The following is a 24,264-nucleotide window of genomic DNA, read 5'->3' on the forward strand; positions in this document are numbered from 1 at the left end:
TTACTGACTTATTTGCAGTAAGAGATATACTAATCTAGGATTGTCCTCAAAAGGAAATGTCACAGAAGACTGCTGCAGGCCTATCATTTTCCAAAGATGAGTGGTGGGTAGCAAAAGGATTGGCGTGTTAGTGGTTAAGGAAATCTATCTGGAGAAGCTTAAATTTCCTTGAGTCTAATCAGATTTGTATCTTTGTGAAAAGGAAAGTGGAAGCAAAAGCACAACTCAGGCTGCTCCCTAGTTAGCTGTAAAGAAAAAGAGTTTTATGTATTCAAGACCAGTTTTCCATTCCATAGGCAGTAACATGGCCACATATAAAGTGGTTAGGGCTAGAATACACAAGTGGTACCTTTAGCAACTATAACCAGAGTGGGAGGCTTCTGTTCGGGGTTCCAGGCATACCCTCTTTCTGGGTACTGCATTCCACTGTCATCACCCCTTTGGTTTTCTATTGTGTTTTTCCTTTTGGCAAGCAAGGTAGCCTTCTTTCCTTGCCCAGCATGCTCAGTCTTCATCTGGTTCATTGCAGCGGTGGGACATGTTTATTTTATCTATTACAATAGTTATGTTCTTGTATACATCTGGAGATCTTGGGGGGGGGAGGGGGCGGTGGGCTAAGCTTTGCCTTCTACCAAAGTTTTTGGAGGGGATTGTACTTCTGCAAACCCGCTCTCAGTTTTACCTACACCTTTTTGGGAAGGATAAAATGAATGGGAAGCAAATTCCTCTCTGAACTCCTGAAGGAAGGCTGGGATAAAATGCAAGAAAACTTGGGAGTGCAAATCCATGGCCATTGTCAGAAAAGTTCAAACAGGAGCATCCATCTAGTGAAGTATACTCATGTTTTCCCTACCTATGGCACACCAACAAACAGAGCAAATCTCTTGTGGTGCATCAGCTTTTCAAAAAGCATTCTATAATGTGAAGACATCCTCTTCTGTCTGTGGCAAATGACTTGAAGGGGGGCATAGGATGTGTTTTCACCATATGTGCCAACATTTTGCAGATGAAAACTAGAAAACATGGGCAAGCAACATCGAAGTGTTGTCAAAATGGTAAAAGTTATTAGTGGAGAACAAACAAGGTAAGAGAGACAGCAGCAGTGTGCTTTTGCCTGAGTCTACTGGAAAGGGCAGTAGACTGCTCCCTTCTTGCCTCTCCCACCCACACTAAGTGAATTGTGTGCAAACTACTTTTGCACTTTGAACTCATTTTGTAGCAATTGAAATAAGCTGTGGACAAAGGAGGAAAGTGTAAGGAGAAGAAAGAAAGGGTCATTTTGAACATAGCTGAAAATGTGAGATGGCAGAAGATCAATTGGGACTGTCTCTGCCAAATAGGGATACTTGGAAAGTATGTTGCTATGTGCTGGGCTCCTGTGAAGGTTTCAGCAAAGCAATAGAAAATCAACGGTGTTTCTGACCTTTCCAAAGACTACACAAAGATTTTAAGTGTGAGACTGGAGAGGAAGGGTAAAGGGGTAAAAATCTATGTGATGGGTTAGTGAAAGGCAGGGAAAGATACCTAAAAGTGGTATGCAAAAAGACTTCTGTTCCTGTAGTCAGTTCCCCTTTTCTCTCACTATTTAAGAGGGTTTGTTGAAGGCTTTTGGTTGAAGCCTAGCCCAAAACCTGCCCTAGCAAGGTCAGTGCTCCTGGCAGAAAAGGACTGTCTGCATGTCTATTGTCAGATCAGCATATAACTTTAACCCCGACTATTGTTTTTATCTCTACAAGACGAGTAATTAAATATACTGACCCATAATTGTGTATAATACAGTATGTTTATATTTTGACACCAACAGAGTTTCATATTTAATTCAATAAAATGATTCAAACTGTTTTGTCTTTGCTCTTTATTCACCCCAAAAGATACAGAGAAACCTCACCACACATCAAGTCATACTAAAGAAACAGGAAATCTACAATCCTAGTGTAACAAGCAGCTTTCTGGTTGGATCACGGGATGTAATAAAGAATTGAACAGGTCAGATTATTTGGGGTCCTTTCATGCCACACAATGATGGTGCTGAGTTCACCATAACTGCCATGGTTGTAAAACTGTAGTATCCTGGAATTTGCAGTTTGGTGAGGCACTAGAGCTTCCTGGCTGAGAATTCTAAACACCCATCCTAAAACTGCAAATCTCATGGCCATGGCAGTTAAAATGCAATCATAGTCAACTTCTGATACCATCACCAAAATCAACGACACCACATATTGTCAAAAAGGCACCTTTCGGTGTAGCTTTTGAAGGACAGGGAAAACTTCAGTCTCACTGAAAGGTCAAGATTTTTATATCAGTACCACCTCTCTCAATATGGTGCCCTCCAGATGTCTTGAGCTAGAACTCTTGTCAAGTCCCAGCTAGCATGTCCAAGTCTGAAACATCTGGAAGATAGTGGGTTGAGGAAAGATATATGCAGATTTTATGTGTTTGTTTTGCACAAAGGAAACGTTCCTCAATTGCAAAGCAACCTAGGTTTTAATATAGAAAAATGAGGAATCTCAGTGCAAATGTAAGAAGTATTCAGAAGGAACAAATCAGAAGAACTAAGTGTTCCTTGCTAGAGATAGTGGTTTTATAGTGTGTGTGTGTGTGTGTGTGTGTGTGTGTGTGTGTGTGTTCAATGAACTGGACCCCAAACAGTAGTTTATTAGAAGTAATTTGGAGGCTTAAATGGAATTATGCCTTGTTTCATTGGAAAATCCCCTTTCCCCCCATTCCATATCTGATAACAAAAGGTATTGTTGTTTGGAGGGAACGTTTTCCAACCAGTCCTGTTACAGAGAGTTGAATTTATATTGAAAAAGAAAACTACTAGAATTTTTTTAGCAAGCAGACTGAAAGAGCATGGGTTATTTATATAAACTATTCTTGGAGAAAAACAAGGGACAAGATGAGGATACTGCAAAGATGCAAAAAAGAATAGTACACTAGCAGTCACATAGGAAATATCCCTTAGTATCCCTTAGAGTAGAGAATAGTTCCGAAGTGTGCATTCATATTCATTCACACACATCTAGCCAAAGTGCTCTGGATAGATTATCAGTTTGGGGATAAGATATTGAAATTTGATAAGGAAGTGGGATTGAAATTCAGGATATAACCAAATCCTATAATTGCATTCCTTTGGCAAACTGTTTAAGATCCCACAACAGAGAGATGCCATGTCTTGTAGGTTACTCTTTGAAATTTATATAAATAAATGATGAGAACAAAAGGAAAGGTTTGTTTGTTTTTTGCTGTCTTGGACCATGTTTTTCCAGACTAAAATCAGAGCTTGAAAAATGTACTTCTTGGACTGCAAAACTCGGCTGTTGATTTTGGCAGTTGTGATCCAAAAAAGGAACTTTTGTGCTTAAAGTACATGGCTTGCTTGGGAAGCTGAAAAAAGCCTCAACTGATTTTTAGTCTGCACCATAAAGGCAATTTTCAATTAATTTCTGCTGTCTTGGACCATGCTTTTCCAGACTAAAACCAGAGCTTGAAAAATGTACTTCTTGGACTGCAAGACTCAGCTGGAGATTCTGGCAGTTGTAATCCAAAAAAGTAACTTGTGCTTATAGTACATGGCTGGCTTGGGAAACAGAAAAAAGCCTCGATTGATTTTTAGTCTGCACCATAAAGGCAATTCTCTATTATTTTCTGTTTTAGATTTTTTAAAATTGCCCATGCTGAAACTTTTTTGTTGAGTCTGCTTGCTTACCATCAGACACTTTTAAATGAAGAAACACCTTTAAATGTTTGAGGATTATTAAAGAAAATCTACTTAAATCTATGAAGGTAGCTATGGCATGACTGATTACATAAGCAGATACAGTTATTGGCCTTCCCACACATGCCCTAGGGGTCTGTAAATCAGAGGAGCAAAATTCAGGAGTAGTGTAGTCATCACATTATGTAATTATCAATTAGTCAACACAAACTTGGATGTTGTTCTTATAACTAAGTTACACCATATATGCAAAATGCAATACTACTGCTCCCTTTGCCTCACTTAGCAGTTGTAGACTGAACTTAAATAGGCAGGATAGAATTTTATTTTTATTATTTATTTATTTATTTATTCAGAAGAATGTGCAGTTCCTCAGCTAGCAGAGTTCATTATAATGCGCTTTGGGGGGGGGGGGGGGTTAACATTGATTAAAAAGATTTTGTTCCTGTTCTTTTTTGGAGATCCATGCAAAATTTGTTTGTCCTGGAATATTTTCTGTCAGTTCCTAGTATAATCAGAGACTTTTTATACCAGCACCCCACGTCACTTTTATTTTAACCCATTTTAAATTGGAAAGAACAGGAACAAAATCTGAAACTTTTCAATCGGTGTGGACATACCCCTTACTGGAAGTCAAGGAATCACGCTTGTAAGTTTTCATAAACTTTCTCAATATAAATAAGAATATCTTAAGAGTAATTGCTTCCAAGAAGAAAAAATCAGGAGGCTTCACATGTTTAAAAAAAAAAACCCTGAAAGCTTAGAGCAACTAATTCACATAGGAAGCCTGCTAAACTATTGGAGCTGGATCCAAACACAACCCTGGTTAGAGAAGGCTCTTTGCAATCAATGGAATTTAAATGAATTACAACTGACTTCAGTCCCACTGGTTCCAATGATTCAATTTTAAGTACACCCAAATCCAACTCATTGTGTACCAGAGAGCTGTTCTGAACATTTCTAATTTGGATTTTCAAAAGAAGCAAAAGGAAATGCACTGTGATGTTAGCATATGGTTTCTTGTAGGCTACCTTGGAAAATGCCACTTGTATCTACATGTTGAGCTAGGGCATTATGGAAGGAAAGAGTAAATCATGCATGCTGATATGAGATCATTTTTTGCTGAATATGATGATGTATAGAGGCAGTTGGCAGCTTAGTTTTTCTGGGCTGACTTCCATCCAGCGGAGCAGCGGGATTTGCAGTCTGAGGGATCTTTGCACTCTTCTCCTGGGACCTTCTTCCTACCCATTGTTGATGCACAAGCCCCAAAGGGTGTATCCTGAGGTGTATAAATCTGTACAAGAATAACACACAGGTAAGCAGTTGATCTCCCATCACTATATTAAGAGAAAACCTACACAGGCTTCTTGGTACATAGCTCCACTACAGATTTAAACCAATTTCACAGGTTATGGCTGAGGTCATGGATTGTCAGGCATAACTGCGATGACAGAGTTCCATCATCGTGGTTATGTCTGACAATGCCACCTGCACTCCCATAAAAAACAACAACAATTGATGGAATCTTTTATGAAAGATATGCATGTGTATGCACTATAGTTAAGGTGCTGTGCTGTGATTCCCATCCCAGTCACCCCAATCACCAAGAAGCAGTTGCTGCGTTGAACAGGGGTCTGTTCCTCATCGATCAGGAAGCAACTGATTGCCATTTCCAGCCCCTCCTGTGGGCAGTCGCCAGTGCAACAGACAGAAGCAGGACCCCTGTCACAATTCCCCTCGTGCCAGAGATCACTCATGCAAGGGGAGTGGGACTTTGACTCAGCTGCTTGCTGACCAATAGTGGAACAGACTTTCATCAATCTCAGTGGCTGCTGCCTGGTAAGTGGGGAACAGAGGGACTTTAACGGTCCCTACACCATCCCTAGAGCAGTGAATAAGTAGGGATCATGCATATGAACTAATCACAAACATATAATTCTAGCTTATGCATTCATAACTTCCTTCGTGAATCCCATCCAACATCTGCAGTGCTCTTCTGTTCTTGGTGCATACTTAGAAAATGCAGCTGGAGAGACCCCCTTGCAGTTAATGTGGGGTAGAATCATGCAATCAAAGGAGATTATCACACGGTAAGGCTTCCATCCTCCTCCTGTGATTAATTCGAATTTAAAGCATCCAAAAAGTGTGATTGGGGTTCACACCCCCAAGCTTTTCTCCTGTCCTTCTCTCATCAGTAAATTGCAATTGCCAACCTCCCCGTGTGATAATCTCCTTACCGGTGTACTTGTTCAGTCAGTAAAGCATCACGGAGCCGTCATTTGACAAAAACAAGATCTTACGTTATTGCCAAATGGTAGCTCCATGATGCTTTACTGATGGGACAAGTGTGCTGGTTGTGATTTACGGACGGGAGAAGAGTGGGAGATATGCACGGGGGTGTGAACCCCAATTGCACTATTTGGATACTTTAAATCTGAATTAATCATGGAAAGAGGATGAAAGCTTTCTGTGTGATAAACTCCATAGAATCCTAGAGTTGGAAGAGACCACAAGGGCCATCCAGTCCAACCCCTTGCCATGCATGAACTCATAAACTCATCCCAGACAGATGGTCATCCAGCCTCTTCTTAAAGATCTCCAAGGAAGGAGACTCCACTACACTCCAGGGGAGTGTGTTCCACTGTCGAACAGCCCTTACTGTCAGGAAGTTCCTCCTAATGTTGAGGTGGAATCTCTTTTTCTGTAGCTTGCATCCATTGTTCCAGCTCCTGTTTTCTGGAGCAGCAGAAAACAAGCTTGCTCCCTTCTTAATATGACATGCTTCAAATATTTAAACAGGGCTATCATATCATCACCTTCTCTTCTCCAAGCTAAACATCCTCAGCTCCCTAAGTCATCTCTCTTTTTTAAAAATAATTTATTTATTTTTATTTTTAAACTACATCATTTGTACAGTTTCCAAGGCTTCTATCTTCTCTTTCTTGTCTCTAATTACTTAAATCTCATCCATCAGCTTTGGGAAGGGGGGCGTGGGAAAGATAAAGTAAATCAATATTATATTCGGCAAAAAGAAAGTATAAATTAATTGCATCTTTCCCCACCCTAAGTCGTTTCTCATAGGGCATTGTTTCCAGACCCTTCACCATTTTAGTTGTCCTCCGTTGGACACGCTCCAGTTTCTCAACATCCTTTTTGAATTGTGGTGCCCAGAAACGGGGGTCAAACTGGATTATTTCTGTAGTGAAAATGCAGCCTTAGTCTAAATCACAATTCTAATTATCCTAAAGTTTAGCATTATCACAAAATACTCTGAAATATCTTCCTATTGGGTAAAGAGAGCTGGATTTCCTCACCTCCTTGTCATTACACAATCCCAATTTTTCTAGAGGTGTCACTGAATAGTGGATGTTGGAACAGATCACTTCTACTTCAGCCACCTGAAAGGACAAAAAACATGGACCATTATGAATTCTTAAGCATCACTATAACCTTGCACAGTAGGAGAATATTTATTCTTCTTTCCTGGTTTACGTATGTATGTGACGACTTAACTAGGCGTTGCAAGAGAGAGATGGGGTTCCTGTTTCCTCCTTGCCTTCTTTATAAGACCTATGTAAACAATGAGTGAAAATGTGGTGCCCTTTCCCTATCCCACACATCAATGAGTGTCACATTTCAGATTTGTCTCACTGTTACGAAGAAGTGACACAGTGAAGGCAAAGAGACAGAGTGATGGCAGCTCATGATGTTTGAAATTCAATAAACTTATAACTGTATTCACATTTGGTTCTCATGTTTTCCCTTGGTTTTCAAATGGAAAGGTTCCTCTCATTCCCACAAGGGGCCAAGATATTAGAGGAAGGAGAGCCAAAATTTTTGCTAGTTGTCCCTTTCCTTTGCGGGATCTGGAACAGCATGTGGATTGCACAGTGGGCCTGAAAGAAGTAAAACCTCAGAATTCTGCTTTCCTCAGAATTTTTACTGCGCTGTTCCAAGAGCAGAGTTTTGCTCAGAGTTAGATCTGAACTCAAAACCATTTTTAGCTGTTTAATTTTTTTTAATATTGTATGGTCATGTTCAATATGTATGTCTCCTTGAGAGAAGGCAAATGAGAAAGAAAGAAGGTAGGCAAGAAATTAGGGAAGGAAGGAAGGAAGGGTTTGGTGAAACCCTCATGAAGTAATAATAAAAAAATGGTTAAGGATCACCTATAGAACAGAATTTAGCATAAATCTAATTACAAAACCCACTGAATCCCTGGGAATATGGCAACTAAACACTTACTAAATTCCATTGGCTCAGTTGATTTACTCTAGTTGGGATTAGCTGTTTCCCACACAAAGATTTCACATTTTGAGATATATTCTATAAAAAGTATTGGCTGAAATCATGTATGATCTTTGACTCCATGTAAATTTGCATGTACTTAACTAAGTAGCAGAGGTGCTAAGAAACGCAGTTACTAAATTGTGAAGATGCACAATGGGACACCAGCAAGAGTGCCCAATGTGCACTGGGGACGATAGCACATTGGTCCCTTTGCCAGCTCTGCTGTGTAGTAGTTACACGTACATAACAGCAGCCCACTACTGGATATGGATGTTTTGCATCTTCTCAATTCTTTTTTCTCTAGATGCAAGTCCACTTACAAGCACACAATGGAGGATATCTCACGACTGAAATTGGAAGTATAATCCAGTGTCATCCTGAACGGAATCATGCGTATTTGTGTTATTGCACAAAAGGTTACCATACCCAAACACAATCACGGGTCAACCCACAGTTAAGTAAATTCGGTGAACTAGTGAAGTCACAAACCCTATTCCTAGGTAACCTGGCACTCAGTGCTCTGTTGTTTGGTGTAATGTGCATGTCTCCTTTGGTCCTGGTTCTCCCCCACATACACACAATTTGGAGGGGGGGAGGGGTTCCCATGAAGCCACGCTGCAATTCCGCTTCAATTTTGCTTCCGCTTGTCCTTCAGCATTGCTGAGGGGGGGCTGCTGCCTGCTAATTAAGAGGCACGGACCGGGAGCTCTTGGATAACCATTATATTCACGTTTTTACATGACAAGAGTGAATATATGCTTGTTTTAACGTGAACAGAGCATGTTCTTTCAACCATTCTTCCCCCTCCCCCGCCCCGCCAACCTCTTTTGTAAATTGTGGGATTCCTTGGTTCCCCTCTCTCATTCACCTAAATATGCTATGCTCCAGTCATCTAGAGTGTCACTGAGCATGCGCAAGGGTGCCAATTCGCAATTAAGAACCCACCAATGTGATGGCTTACGTCACACAGAATCTGGGTCGCGTTCGGGGAGACCATTACAGCGAATTTAAGGTGTGATAAGTAATCACGTAATTACGTGAATTTTCAAATTGACCTCACTATCTTCTCTTTCAAAATTGAAAGCCTCCCATCCCGTTTAATAAACTCCAATGTCTCAACAAGATTCTAGCCATTAGTTTTATGTTATGGTATCATAATCCCCTCACTTTATTCCCTATCAGTTAAGAAGTGGGATTATATCTGAGTAGTAGAAGAATGATAAACAGTATAGTGGTTTGAGTATTGGATTATAACTCTGGGAAACCAGGATTCAAATCTTCACTTGGCCATGGAAATCTACTGGGTGTCCTTGGGGAAGTCACACTCTCTCAGCCTCTGAGGAAGGCAGTGACAAACTCCTTCTGAACCAATCTTGCCAAGAAGACCCCATGGTAGGTTTGACATATGTTGGAATGAATATGAAGGCACTCAACACATTCAGTAGAAGACCATAGGCCTTCCATACCAAAACACCCACTTTGACTGCCTGCCATTTTCAGTTCTTCTAGATTTGAACTAGCAGGGCCAGAAAAGGTTCCATCTAAGTACATAGGGAGCAAATACCAGTCAAGTTAAATAGCACTGAGCTAGTGGTTTGACTTGACGTAATGTCATCTCCTTGTACATTGTAATTTGCCAAAGATATAAAGACACTGACCTCTGGAATTTTTTCTAGGATGTATTCCTGAACACAGTTGACTGTCTTCTGATAAGAAGGTGAGTAATGACCTGTTTCAGGTGGTCCAGCAAAAGCATCAAGGGCACATTCATGCGCAGTTCTCCTTCAAAAGTAACATGTAATAATTAGATTTAATCAGTGCAACAGATGTCATTTTTCCATGAGATGGCTCAAGTATAAACTTGGCAAGACAACAGTCATGGGTCCTGCTTGTTTCACTCCATCTTTGAGTACCTCTTCTCAATTTTGTATAAAAGAGAGCATAAGGGCAATACTGTATGAATTTGCAGTGGCATTAGGCAAGTGAGCAATTGTACAAGTACAGTGTGCATGTGATGGGAAGGCTTTCCATGGGTCACATTAAGCATGCTAAAGAAGTGGGAATCAATAATGTGTGATGATGAAGTATTGTTGCAGCTAAGCATGTATGGATCTAGTCAAACCCTTGGAAATGGTCAGTGGTATCTCCAAGTAAGAGTAGGGTGTAAGCACAGGCTGACATAGGAGAGGATAGAAGTATAGTTGTTAGTTCCAAGTAGAGACTACCCATTTAAACAATTACTGAATGGTAAACCAACATGGAAACAATTGGTGATGCAAAGGGTCTATTCTAGATGGGATTAGGTATTGGATTGGTTAGTTGTCCCGATGGTTTGGACTTCAATTCCCAGAAAGCCCAACCAACATGGCCAGTCTGAGAGATTATGGGAGTTATGGTCCAAAACAATTGAGAAACAAAGTGAATCAGGCAGGGAGATATTGTGATTTCCAAACAGGCTTTCCATTAAAGCCTCCCTTAAAAAAAGACCTTAGATAAATATTTTCTTATTCTCTCCTTCACTGTGTTTTCATTTTTTCTGGTTACTTGACTTCTCCTTCATTTTGGATAAATTTCACATTCCATTAAATAGAAAAGGTTCCATGCAGAAGGTTTTTACTGTACCATATGCAATCAAAGTCAAGGGTTTCAGGGCATGCACCATAACACCACTTTATCAACATTTCTACAGACAGCACTCTATCTGCCCTTTCTGGGAGTGTAGTGTATTTATCCTTGAAGAAATTTTGAAAACCAGATTGGGTTGTTTTCATAATTTTCAGATCCTTGATGCCAGAAGAAACAATTGGAGGACCTGCAATTTGAGCGAGAGAGAGAAAGAGAAAATGAACAATTTACAAGAGGAAGTGGTCAGTTCTCCCTACAATAAATAATTTAAAATAATTTGGGATGTGATACGGTCCCATAGCCATAAAAATTCCTCTTCAAGATCCAATGACATTTGCAGATTAATTCAAATTACGTTCAACGGGACTTGTTCCTGAGTAATTGAAGTCTAGAATTTCAGCCTAAAACTACTTTTCCTATAGAAATTCACTGGCATCACAGTATGAATACATTTTAATAGTATATTTTATATCCTAATTTAATACATACTGTATTTATTAAACCAATATGCAAAGTAAGTTGGTAAAGAAATGCTTGTCAAATTCACTAAGATTCATTTTAAACCATTTTTTGAAGTTGGAAGCTCCCCGACTTCGAAAAAGTGTTGGCTGAGCGAGGCTTCAATCCGGGATGCAGCTGGTGGCGGCATCCCAGCTAGATAGGTGGTGATTTAGGTATGATAACATTTGGGAGCCACTGGATCCTGAATTCAAGCCAGAAGAGGTAAGGTGGAATATTTGTTAATAAACTCCTTAGGGGCTTTTACAGCCAGATCAGGATAGTTGCAACCGCATGTTGCAGCCCTGATCTGGCCTTTCCAACTCCTTTTTGCACCCTGGAAAGGGCACGATAGCTGCGGTGTCACGGCATTACGGCACTCCTTTGGCACTGCATTGTGTGGATGCAGTGCCAGAGGAGCACTGTGATACCGTGTGCTGTGTGCATGCAGCGTCATACCACTCTGGGAGTGGAGCCAGGCCATGCATTGTGTAGACACTATGTCCCAACTCCGCCCCAAAGCCAGCCTTTAAGGCCCGTCTGCACAAAGCCTTAGTTAATTTTATTAGGATCTTGAAATTACTTTGATCCAACAGCTCATATTTTTCAATGTTTATTTTAAGAATATAAGAAGAGTATTGCTGGATCAGACCAAAGGCCTGTCTAATCCAGACCTTGGAAAATTATTTTGGACTCTTCCAAGTCAGCATAACCAGATCTCTATTTGCTGGGAGATTCTGGGGACTCCAATTCAGAAGAGTAATTTTTCCTGGCTCAGATCTAAACCACACTCCTCTGTCTAAGTCTGGCCATTCACATTACTATGGAAAGCAGGACATTACAGTGCAAAGGTTTTCATCATGGAATATGTTTTTTCCTTGATCTTGTTAACTTATGTCTGTTTCAAATAAAACAACATTGGTATAGAGTTTTTCCTTCCATTAAAAATGGATGAAAACTTTTAATGGATGAAGACCTATGCTATTTTATGGTTTGTAAATGGTCTTTTAATAAAATTTAATGGCTAGAATCTTCTATGGCATTTACAAAATGTGTAACCTGGCATTACGCATGAGGATTAGTTTAGGGGCTACATAAGGACCAGGAAAGTCCCCCAATCTACACTTATCTGGAGACAGCTGCTGCAATTGACAGAGGTCTGTCTCCCTGTCGATTAGGAAGCAGCTGGTTGATGGCCCCACCCACCCCTTCGCATGAGTGATCTTCAGCCTGAGGAGGAATTGCAATGGGGTCCTGCTTTTGCTTGTTGCAATGAATGGTGTAACTAGGGTTGCCATTACCCAGTGTGGTAATATATGATTTCACCACCATCCCTGTTGACCTGTTCCCATACCACACCATGCAGAATCCTTACTAATGTTTTTATGCTAATGTTATTCATAAATCCTAACTGAATGTAATGATAATAGCTGTGACATAAACAATTAGCAAAATTAAAATTATATGTTTAAATTACAATATAATAGGTTTGCCTTAGGGTGGCCATAAGTCAGACGGCACACAATAATAATCATACACACAGCCTAAACGTATTCACATGTACTGTATATATTCATGTATAAGTCTAGAAATTTGGATCAAAAATTGACCCCAAAAAACCTGAGTCGACTTACCCATCGGTCAATGTAAGTACTGTATCTGAACTCTTATTGAAAAGAAGGAACCATCCCCTGGCGAAAAGCAAAAGAATAATCTGTCCTGGAAGCACCGACACCCCCTCTACTCTCATCCCTCCAGTCTTAAGAGTGAGCACAAAGAATTATGTCTGCTGGAATTTTGTAAGTTCTTTGACATTGTTTTGCTCTGCTTCATCCTTTACAACCTTTGCTATATGCCTCTAAATTTCACCCTTGGCTTATCCATGGGTCATAGCAAAATCCATAATTTGGACCCCAAAACTTGTCCTCGACTTATACACAAGGTTGACTTATAGTCGAGTATATGCGGTACATTGTTTCATATGGTTAAAGTGAAAATTTGGTAAGATGTGATGTTTCTACCACCCCCCCCCCCCCCCAGAGTGTCACCTGCTGCAGCCCACACCCCCTGCACCTCCCTAGTGATGCCCTTGGTTGCAATAGGTCAAAGAGAATGTATGTCAGGTAAGATCTGATTTTGAAAGCTGTGGTTTCTGCCTTGTACGTCCTAAATGTGAATATAACTGACATTTCACTCTTGCTTGTGTCCACTCAAAGTAAAGCCCACTGAGTTAGTAGGATCGCGGTCCATATTAAGTGCATCTTATCTCATTTCTCTTTTCTCAGAGAAATAGAAAATGTGCTAACAAGGAACATGTGTATAATCTTAAAAAGAACTCAAGCAAAAATCTGTATGATATTGTGTGTCTTGGGCTATTTATTTGTTTATTGAGCAAAAAATTATTTTACAATGGGAAACCTTGGGGCAGTCACTGACTCTCAGCCTATCTTATTTTGCAGTGCTGTTATCCAGTTGTCCCTCCACATTTGCAGCTTTGATTTGTGGATTTGATTATTTAGTTCTGATTAATATGTTCTCTAAAGGAATCTCTAGGTCCTCCAGCACAACTCTGCCAGAAGCTGTCCATAGAGCTGTGCTGGAGAACCTATAAATTCCTAGAGAAAACGCTTCTCTAGCCATTTGTAGGTCCTCCAGTATGATTCTATGATCAACCAGATGCTGACCATAGAGTTGCACTGAAGGACCTGGAGATTCATAGAGAGGTGTTCTTTTAAGTTAAAAAAACCAGTATTTTTGTATTTGTGGTTTATCCACATTCACAAGGGCCCTTCACTCCTAACCCCAGCAAATGTGGAAGGACCACTGTACTGATACAAAAAAGAAACTCCAGGTACACTACCAGGAGCTTCTTGGAGGAAGAGAAGAACAGTGCCTTGCTTCTCCTTTCCAGCTTCCCCACCAGCCCTTTGCTAAATATAAACTCTTGAAGAGCTGAAACTGCTCATCTCTTTCTCCAAACAGAGAATAAAAAATTAAGACAGTACTGAAATAATGGATGACAACATTTGCCTTACCTTCCTTAGTCTGTTCCACTTCACAAAATCGAACTCCTTCAGAGCTATAGAGAAAAGCATGGACATGTGGTGTACCATCCTAGAAATTAAGAATGAGACGGAACATTTGAAAGTAAAACTGCTTAGCTGCATGGTGGAAATTTTAAAACAACAGAGAAAGTAACAGTTCAATCCCACAAAATGTATTAAGTGTCTCATGGCATCTCAAAGAGTCAAGAGTCAGATTCAACTAACGGGCTGCACTCTATAAAAGCTTATGACAAATAAAAGTAATTAGCATTTAAGGTGCTACAAGATTGTCTGTTGGTTTGGCAATAACAAGCTTACACAGTGAGTACCCTGTAAATAAATATTTAAAAGGATCCAGCACCATGCCCCCTCAGAAGTAGTGTCACCTCCAACTGACTTTCACATCCCTTGTTTGCTTACTACTTGAGTGTAGCTGTAGGCAATTCAGGCAGAAACAATGTTATGACCCAAATGTCAAAATCCATTTTACCTTTTCTAGCCGGTGCCATGGCACCTGTTGGATAAAGGCATTGCAGTATATCACATGGCAGAAAGAGTTAATGAAGTGATCACAGATGTTAAGGCCCAACTGCTCTATTGTCTTGACCTAGTGAGAAAAACATTGTGTTATGCATTATCTGGTTCTTACTTGCAGAAATACTGAGAAATGGCATCCTACCTCATTTTATTTTCAGGTCTTTACAAATGTGTGGATGTCAAATTTTAAATCCACCCAATGACAAGGGTTCTGTGGGCAGGTTACAAAAAGCTAGAAGAAAGCAAAAAAAATCCCACACTATACATGTGTCCCTCCACATTTGTGGCTTTGACCTTTGCGGATTTGATTATTCACGGATTTTATTAATATGTTCTTTCTAGGAATAGCTAGGTCCACTAGCGCAACTCTGTTGTCAACTTTACCCAAAGGTCGCACTGAAGGACATAGAGATTCCAAAAGAGAACACTCCACTGGGCATTTGTAGCTCCTCCAGAGCAATTCTATGGTCAATGTCTGGCAGATGTTGACCACAGAATTGCACTGGAGGACCTAGAGATTCCTAGAGAGGTGTCCTCTCAGGTTAAAACATAAGTGTTTTTGTTATTGTTATGTGTGGTTTTTCCACATTCATGGGGGTCCTGTGCCCCTAACCCCAGAAAATGTGGAGGGATGAGTGTACAATAAAAATAGAACTGCACAGAAAAATATATGATATGAGCTAAAAATAACCCTGAACATTGGCTTTTAACACATTTTTAGTCATTAAAAAATAATGTTCCTGCTTTTCTTTTTTGTTTTCATCTTTCTTTCTTTCTTTCTTTCTTTCTTTCTGTTTCTTTCTCTTGTTTGTTTGTTTTGCAATATATTGGTGGCCAGTTTAAATATCAGACAGAAGCCTGTTGGGGCATTGAGTCTTTTGAATTATGTCTGCAGAAATTAGAAACGCATAGTTGCACAACATCCGTGTCCAGTACAGGGCTGCTGTTGTGTTGTTGTTTGTTGTTATGTGTGTTCAAGTCATTTCCAACTTATGGAGCCCCCTAAGGCGACCTTATCATGGGGTTTTCTGAGGCTGAGAGTACGTGACTCACCCAAGGTCACTCAGTTGGTTTCCATATCTAAGTGAGGAATCAAATCCAGATCTCCATAGTCGTAGTCCATTGCTCAAACGATTATGCTGCTTCTATGTTACTACGTAGCTAAGCCAGCAAGAGTGCTTGATGCACAACGGCAAAGTCAATGTTTGCCATTTGTCCATAATAGTATTCAGTATATGTGGATCAAATTGTTCTTTTTCTTTTTCCTATTTCATATGTGTTTTTTTAAATTTGCTCCAATTCCTGTTATTTTCTATTTAAGCATTGATTCTGTAACTTATAGGGAAGTGGACGATGCATCATAGTGAAATAATATATAGCTATCAGTATAAGGATAATATTTTCAAACATACCCCATGTATTTTGGCCAAAGCTTGAATTGTATTCTTTATGGTGTCCGTGGGGATGACTTTACAGTTATCAGCATGCAGGTATTCATTTACAGAATCCAGTCTTATATGTACAGAGATTTCTAGTTCTTTAATGCAGTGCATGTTGCCTTCCCTTGCAACACACAGGAGTCTCACTCCATTTTTTCCATATTCAGAATTCACATATTCCAGATCCTGACACTGTAATGAAAAACAAACACACTCATTTTTACTTTTGTCAGGGTTATCATACTCAGAAAATTGAATGAGATGACAAAACTCCTTGAAGCTACATCCACACATGATTAGAATCTTCATGTCATATTACCAAATACATTTAAGCCAGCATCTTGTTCATGATACATGCAAGCTAATCTCACCTTATGCTTGCATATGGTTTTTTGTGGGGATGGCGGGGGGGGGGGGGGTGTCATTGCAGAGATTGATATATCCTTCCTTCCACCACAACAACCCAAGCCATCCTAGGACTCACCATGTTTCTGCTATAGTTACTCCCAACAGCCTTTGAATTGGTGGTGGAGAACATGGAAAAGCCAGACACAGACGCAGTGAGACTTCTGGAGGACCCTGGTGGTTCTTAGTGGAAGATATTCTCGGGACTATATCTGGCCATAGGAACATGGCTAGATGCTTCTTCAATCTCTCTTTCCTCCCACTCTCCACCAGTCATGGAATGACCAGGCAGGCTATCACAGTGACACAGTGAACCCTATGGCTGGTGACAGGGGAGTCATGATAGAGTTCCACATGTCCTTACACTACATGTAACCATACAGGATCTTGGCCACCGAATTTCAAATCACACTTACAAGAATGTGTATTATAGAATTGTATAGTCCACTTTACTTTTTCTAACTCAACTCAGCTCTGATTCAACCAGAATACACTGACATCTGCCTCAAATTATTACACATTCCATCTGGTTTAAGGCACTGTAGGAAACCTGCTTAGCTTGTCTTCACAGACCTTATAAGAGAGGTATGACTCCTGAAGCACTGGAGCTGAATCTGGTCATCCTGGTGTTTCAAACTGGCCCTCTCAGATTCATTAGATGGCCTCATTCTTTCTCATGACATGCCTGTTGTGTAATTTCCCAATTTCTATACATTCCCTTTGCCCCATATTCCTAATGGCTGAAATACCTCTCCTAAGACTTAATTACTGGCAGCAAGAGCTTTATGCCAGTTTCCTCCACCTTTCCCATGGGTCCCTGCCACCACAAACAGAAATTGGCCCTAGCCCTACAAACACATTATTTGTGTGCACATCACTTAACACACTCCAGCTGTGTGTCCATCCTCTACAACATGTCCTCACCAGGCCATACATTGGGGTGAAATGAGGAGTCCTGTTTTATGTAAGTAGGTGCCCTATTAGGCACTATACATATAAAGCTCACTTCAGAAATCATGCATGCACACAGCTGTGCCTAAAGATCTTGTTCACACTACACAGTATGTAGCACTTTGATACCACTTTAACTGTCAAGGCTGCATTCTATGGAGTCCCTAGGGTTAGTGGTTTGGTGAAGTAATACGGTTCTCTGACATAGATTTCTAAATATTTGTATAAATACCCTAGGATTTCATAAGATAGTTAATGTAGTATCAAGAGTGCTGGTGCCTCAGAAAACTACAAATCCCAGGATTCTATAGGATGGAGCCATGGCAGTTAAAGTGATGTCAAATTGCACTATTTCTACATTGTATATGTACCCTGGGTAGAATGAAAGAGACATATGACATATGTTTACTTAAGAAACAGTTAACTACACTCTACAAACCTTGTTCTTACTGAGACAACCTGCCTAACTGCCAGACTGAAGCTGCACAGAGTTGAAAATTATATAAAGATTGATAAATGCATTGTTTGGAAGGATGTGGGCAGTTCTCAATGTGATGGAAATAATTTCTCCATCACCAGTTTCTGTGGTCCATCTTCAGCATGAATCTCATTTCTTAAATATATTAATTGCTTTTCAGTTGCCATGTTGAAAGCCAGTCATAAAATAAATGCTGACCTAAAGCCAACAGCATAATTAATATGGATTTTAATTACAGAAAATCAAATGCCCCTTAATTCAGTTTTGTACAGTTGACATTGCACTCCTCTCCTTAAATGACTGTTCTTTTAATATCAGTTGTTGAGGAGAGGAAACAGAACATCAACCTCCATCCTCAAAATGGAGAATGGATTTGGAATGATTCTTCTAAAAGCCAGATCTTATCCAGGCAGGACTGAATCAAAAGGAGAATTTTCCATGATTCATAGCTTTGCATGCCACTGGCAAAGGGCATTATGCAAACATTTTAACAAGAGTTTTGCTTTGGTTTTCCGCTGAAGGGTAAGTTCCTCAGTTAGCTGTTTTCCTCTGCAAACCTTCACTTCTGAAGACCTGAATCAATTACCTTTACTCTGTGAAAGTACTTGATTAGCTTCTCATAGTCAACAAATTCATAAAGTTATGAAGATTAAACACTATTTCCCCTAATTTGATGCCCTCCAGATGCGTTGGGCTACAGATCCCATTATTCTCAGACAGCACAGACAACTGTGATGTTGGAAAGTTTAGCGTAACATCTCTTGAAGGTGTCAGAGTGAGGATGGCTAGATTAGAGGTTATCCATTCTGAACCTCTAGGACAGGATTAAAAAAATTATATGACTAAATTGAATGAAAAAACATTTGCCTGCCACCTTTATTAGAATTAATGCAGTTTGACACAACTTTAACTGTCATAGCTCAATGCTATGGAATCCTGGAATCTGTAAGTTTGTGAGATATTTAGCCTTCTCTGTCAGAGTACTCTGGTGCCACAACAAACTACAAATCCCAGGACGGAGTCATGGCACTTAAAGTGGTGCCAAACTGCATTATTTCTGCAATGCAGATTAAACCCGCAGTGCTGATTAGTGGCACTAAAGCGTAACTAGCTTTATCTGGAATAAAGACTGTCTGTGGAACTATTAATGCTTTATCTTTAAAGTCTGGTCAGTGATATCACTGTGGTTTTAAACACATAATTATGAACCAATCTGCAATAGCTCGTTCATCTATATTAATGCCAAACCAACATGTATATGTAAATCAGCTCTACAATAACCTAGTAATCAATAGGGTCAGCTTTGGCATTAGACAGAGTGGTAGAGTGATGTTCTTAGAACATGTAACAAAATGACAGCTTTAATGACCTGAATGGGAGAGGTGCCATTTTTTTCTCAATCAATACAATGCACTGGGACATCCCTGGCTATCAAGACAGCTAGGCTTATTATAAAAGAAAGTGAAGCACGACATGCTCAGAAGCAATCAGTGACAGGGATAACTGAAGGATACACTTGGCTTTGTACAGAATGCTTGGGACCAGAAGTGTTTGGGATTTTGGAATGCCTGTATTTGCATATACATATATAATGAGATATCTTGGAGAGGGGTCCCAAGTCTAAACACACGATTCATTTATGTTTCATATAGATCTCATTCACATAGCCTGAAGCTAATTTTATGCACAATATTTTTAACAATCTCATGCATGAAATAAAGTTTGTGTACACTGAACCATGAGAAAGCAAAAGTATCACTATCTCAGCCATCCATGAAAAATTGTTTGATTTTTGGAGCAATTCAGATTTTGGAATTCTGGATAATTCTGGATCTTGAAGGTCTTCAGGAAAAGTAAGAGGAAATCTAGCTCAGTGGTAGAGCACATGCTACATGGGTAGAAGATGCCTGGCTGAATCCCCACATTTTCCAATTTGAAAGACTTTTGACAGCCATTACTGGACATAAACAATAATCGGCTACATAAATAAAACAAAACAAAATCCGACTGATATATGGCAGTTTCTTATGATGAAACCAGTTGATAAGGTATGAATTTGGTATATATAAGGTTTACATATTTCATGGAAAATTGGCAGCTGCAATATTATTATGCTGCAGTATATATTATACAATAATGCAGTCATTAATGTTATGTTTTTACAGAACCATAGCTGCACATTTGACTCAGACTACAATCACAGACTTCCAAGCCTGAAGCATATGCAAATTAATATAGATTATTATCTTCATAACACTGAAACCAACATAAAAGCTGCTATTTATTGTAACAAGCAATACATTCATTTTAGCTGTTTAGGTAATTGCAGTCATAGGCTCAATCCCAGGGGAGGGAGAGATATGATTAAATAAATGGGCAAAGTTGATCATGTTACAACTAGGTTGAGATCCTTTGATTTCAATGCAACATAAGTGTGAATGGAGTAGGAGAAGAGTCATCACATACAATATGAATACATTTCAATTCACCCCTTTCCTCATGACATTTGGTAACAGTTTTATATTAAGCAGGGTTTTTAAAATAAATATTTTATGTAATACAAAATTGGAGAATTTGGAATCATCGAGATCTAGCAAAGGGTGTGTGCGATAATCTTATTTAAGTTCTTAGTAGCCAATCACTAAATCAAAAAATGAGATCTTACTTCTTCTGAAGGGGGACACGCACTCTTCCATCGCTCTTTCCCCAAACCGATATGATGTATTCTTGGTGTCTGTGAAGCAAAATGAGATAGGATCTCAATTTGGGGGATGTAGAGGCAAAGTTGAGAGTTAAACCTGGGACTCATATTCACATTTATGGTAATTCATGACTGAGTGTGACTCCAAAGACCTACCTGGCAAGCCAGGCAGCACCCTAATTGAAAAGTTTGCAAGGTGATGCATATTGAGGTGCTGGGAAATGATGACTGCCTCTCTCTCCCAGAGGTGAGGTGTGCTGAGGCAAGCAATTGTGACAGGATCCAAAGGTCTCTCCTTGCCCTTCTTAATGTATGGGACAACATTAAAGTCATGAATGTAGAGGGAGAATTTGGTATCATTTCCCAGTGTGCCAATTGCCGCCCCTTGGAAACCCTTTGGTTGGGCTTGGTCAGACTGGTTTAAGAGGTAGGTTTTTGAGGGGTGGCATCAACAGGTGTGGAGCACTTATATCACAGTTACATTTGATGTTGATGCAGGATTTCAGCCACTATTTTCTGACACTTTGGCTATTACTAAGGTACAGCCTAGGAGAATAAATGACCACTTCATATTTTACAAACAGTCTTACTTAAAAATTGCAACGAAATAGCAACATTTCTGCATGCTTATTCAACGTTTCTATGTGACTCACTCCAACCTTTGATACTGTTTGATCTTTGTTACGTGAACATGCTTGGCAGCCGGTTAGTAAATAGCAGCACATAAAAATTAAAGGTGTATGTGTTTGTTTACATGCTTAGCCACCTTTGTTGGTGTCACTCTTTGACTTCTAAAGAGGTTACGTGAGGGCTTTGCACTGAAGTCCTATATATGTCAGCAGAATTGCCCATAAATGCTGACAATTTGTATAAACATCTCCGGGCTAGAATCATCCCTTGTAGTACAGGTTTCCCTATGAAATTACTCTCCACCTCACCTGCCAGTTTAGCTGCTTCCTAAAGGTGATTTATCTCCAGGGCAGGGTGGACAGGACTGACACCTCACCTCCAAGCAAAATTTGTGGCTAGGTAACTGGAGGCTGGGTTTCCGGATGTATCATTTCTGAGGTGGCTTGAAATTTCACACTTCTTTCCTTTCGCAGTAGGCTAGTTCATTGAAGGTGATCAATCTATGGTTAAGCTCTACCGCTACAGCAGGGAGTGAAGGAGATGGTTCACAGGTCTGAATATCCCAAACTCTCTCATATATATATATCCTTTCTACCTGGAAGTAGGGTTGCCATAATTCTCTACTATAAACCGGGACAAAATGTAGGACAAAATTTAGACCAAAATGTAGGACAATTGTAGGATAAAATTTAGACCAAAATGTAGGACATTTAAGGTTCTCCATTTTTCTTAAATGTCCTACACTTTGGTCTAAATTTTGTCCTACATTTTGTCCTGGTTTATAGTAGAGAATTATGGCAACCCTACCTGGAAGGCATATTTTGAATGTAGAGGGAGTATTTAGTATTAAGGAATATCGCATCATATGAATTCCATCTGCACACTGGAGTGCAACAGTCCAAGCCATACTTCAGTCATTTCAGAATTCCCTATGGCATCCTCCTTGTTATGTATCTCCAATCAAAACTGTATGTAAGTTGTGTGCCTTCAAGACATTTCTGACTTATGGCAGCCCTATCATCTTTTTTTTCCCTTGGCAATATTTGTTCAGAGGAGGTTTTCCATTGCTTTCTCCTGAAAGAGTGTGATTTGTCCAAGGCCACCCAGTGGGTTTCATGGCTGAGCTGGGAATCGAACCTTGGTCTCCAGAGTTGTAGTCCAACACTCAAACCACTGTACCATGCTGGAGAAAATGACAATGAGCAGAATCTCCTCACCCAAAGTGTCACTCATACTCAAAGAGGATACTTAAAGCAGCAGGCACTTGAAGATTATTCAAGAATTTTCTCAAGACTCACCTGCCTCCTCCATTTTTGACTGCCCTCTGCTGAAAGGGAAGGTCTACAACTGTGCTTAAGTGGATATGGTCACCAAGCTCCACTTGGTGGAGACTTGTGGAACACGAAACCAGAGTGGCACCATCGTTTGAATGTTGGGCTAGGGTTTAGAAAGATCAGAGTTTGAATTAGCACTCAGAGATGGGGACCTATTGTGCGATCTTGAGCAAGTCACACTTAGAAAGAAGTGATGGCAAACCGCCTCTGAATAAATCTTGTCAAGAAAACCTCAGGAAAGGGTCACCACAAGTTGAGGTTGGCTTGAAGACACATGACAAGAACAGTCTTTTGGCACACTGTAACCATGTTATTACAAGTGCAGTTACAACTATTTTATAGGTTTTGCCCTATGGGTAGATCAAGAGTGAAGGGGATGAGCATACAACACCCACCCTGACTTCCATTACATACTTATAAAAAGAATAACAAACACACACCTGAATCAAAAACACTAAAATATATGCAGAATAGTTATGATGGTAAAAATACTGCCAAGAGACATAGTGTCCAGCAGGAATTATCACAGAATATATAGCCCTCTTTCATTAATTTCACAAACAGTAAGTCAAATTTGAACATTCATTAACAATTTATTTGATATTTTAATAAATTAAGGTTAATAAAATATTTACATTTAATAATTTTAATTACCTGTATGTCTTATTTAATAGGGTATGTACATGTTGGAATGCAGTTATGTTTGGATTTGTAATAAATGTTTCATTTTAAAAAAAATATCAAAACTACAGAGCTCTCAGATTTTTAATATCAAGTAAGAAGAAAATTAATTGATACTTGGCATATAAAACACTTTGATCACAAAATCTATAGAAATTAAATTGTTCTCTCTCGCTCAGACCTACACGCATACAGGTAACTTAATATGTCAAACTGCCAGGGCCCCCCAAACTGTTTTTAAGTGGAAGGCCTCAACATTGGCAAGCAAGATGTTAATAATTTTTCCTACATGCAAAAGGAAGGCAAAGTATTTTCCCCATCCATTATCATTTGAGAGTGGTATAGTGGTTTAAGCATTGGACGAAGACTCTTGAGAGCAGGGTTCAAATCCCAACTTGGCTATGTAAACCCACTGGTAACCCTGGAAAAGCCACAATCTCTCAGCCTCATAGGATGGCAATGGCACCACCACTCCAAAGAAACTAAACAAGAAAACCCCTTTATAGGTTTGCCTTAGGGTTCCCATAAGTCGAAAATGACTTGAAGGCATACAGCAACAACAACAAATATTAAGAGTCTGAAAAGTACATTGTGTATGTAGAGGTGCCCTCCATGTATACAGCATAGCTTAACTCCCAGGTAAGTGTGCATAGGACAGATTGCAGGCAGCCTTTATTATTACTTTGTTGTTGCTGTTGTTGTGTGCCTTCAAGTCATTTCCAGCTTATGGTGAATCTAAGGTGAACTTATCACAGGTTTTTCTGGGGCTGAGAGTGTGTGACTTGCTCAAGGTCACCAAGTGGATTTCTATGTGAGCAGGGAATCGAACTGTGGCCTCCAGGGTCACAGTCCAATGCGCAAACTACTACGCCATACTGATTCTCTTATTCTTTCTAGGAGGATACAATTATAATAGCTATCTTAATATTT

The 24,264-nt window shown here is 39.7% G+C and overlaps 1 protein-coding gene across 4 annotated transcripts in view; it reads right to left on the bottom strand.

The window, feature by feature from the left end:
- Window positions 1-2,183: 2,183 nt before the first annotated feature.
- The window catches only part of LOC121930000 (uricase-like), a 48,743-nt gene continuing 26,662 nt past the window's right edge, over window positions 2,184-24,264 (bottom strand). For all 4 annotated transcript variants that reach the window (XM_042466128.1, XM_042466131.1, XM_042466130.1 and 1 more), the window contains 8 exons: window positions 20,654-20,722; window positions 16,128-16,346; window positions 14,669-14,785; window positions 14,170-14,248; window positions 10,634-10,823; window positions 9,670-9,793; window positions 7,036-7,119; window positions 2,184-5,015 (listed from right to left, as the gene is read on the bottom strand). In XM_042466128.1, the coding sequence (XP_042322062.1) occupies window positions 4,875-5,015; window positions 7,036-7,119; window positions 9,670-9,793; window positions 10,634-10,823; window positions 14,170-14,248; window positions 14,669-14,785; window positions 16,128-16,346; window positions 20,654-20,722 (1,023 nt within the window). In that variant the 3' untranslated portion in view covers window positions 2,184-4,874. The remainder of the gene's footprint in view (window positions 5,016-7,035; window positions 7,120-9,669; window positions 9,794-10,633; window positions 10,824-14,169; window positions 14,249-14,668; window positions 14,786-16,127; window positions 16,347-20,653; window positions 20,723-24,264) is intronic.

The sequence above is a fragment of the Sceloporus undulatus genome, chromosome 4, assembly GCF_019175285.1.
Source record: "Sceloporus undulatus isolate JIND9_A2432 ecotype Alabama chromosome 4, SceUnd_v1.1, whole genome shotgun sequence".
NCBI classification, from domain to species: domain Eukaryota; kingdom Metazoa; phylum Chordata; class Lepidosauria; order Squamata; family Phrynosomatidae; genus Sceloporus; species Sceloporus undulatus.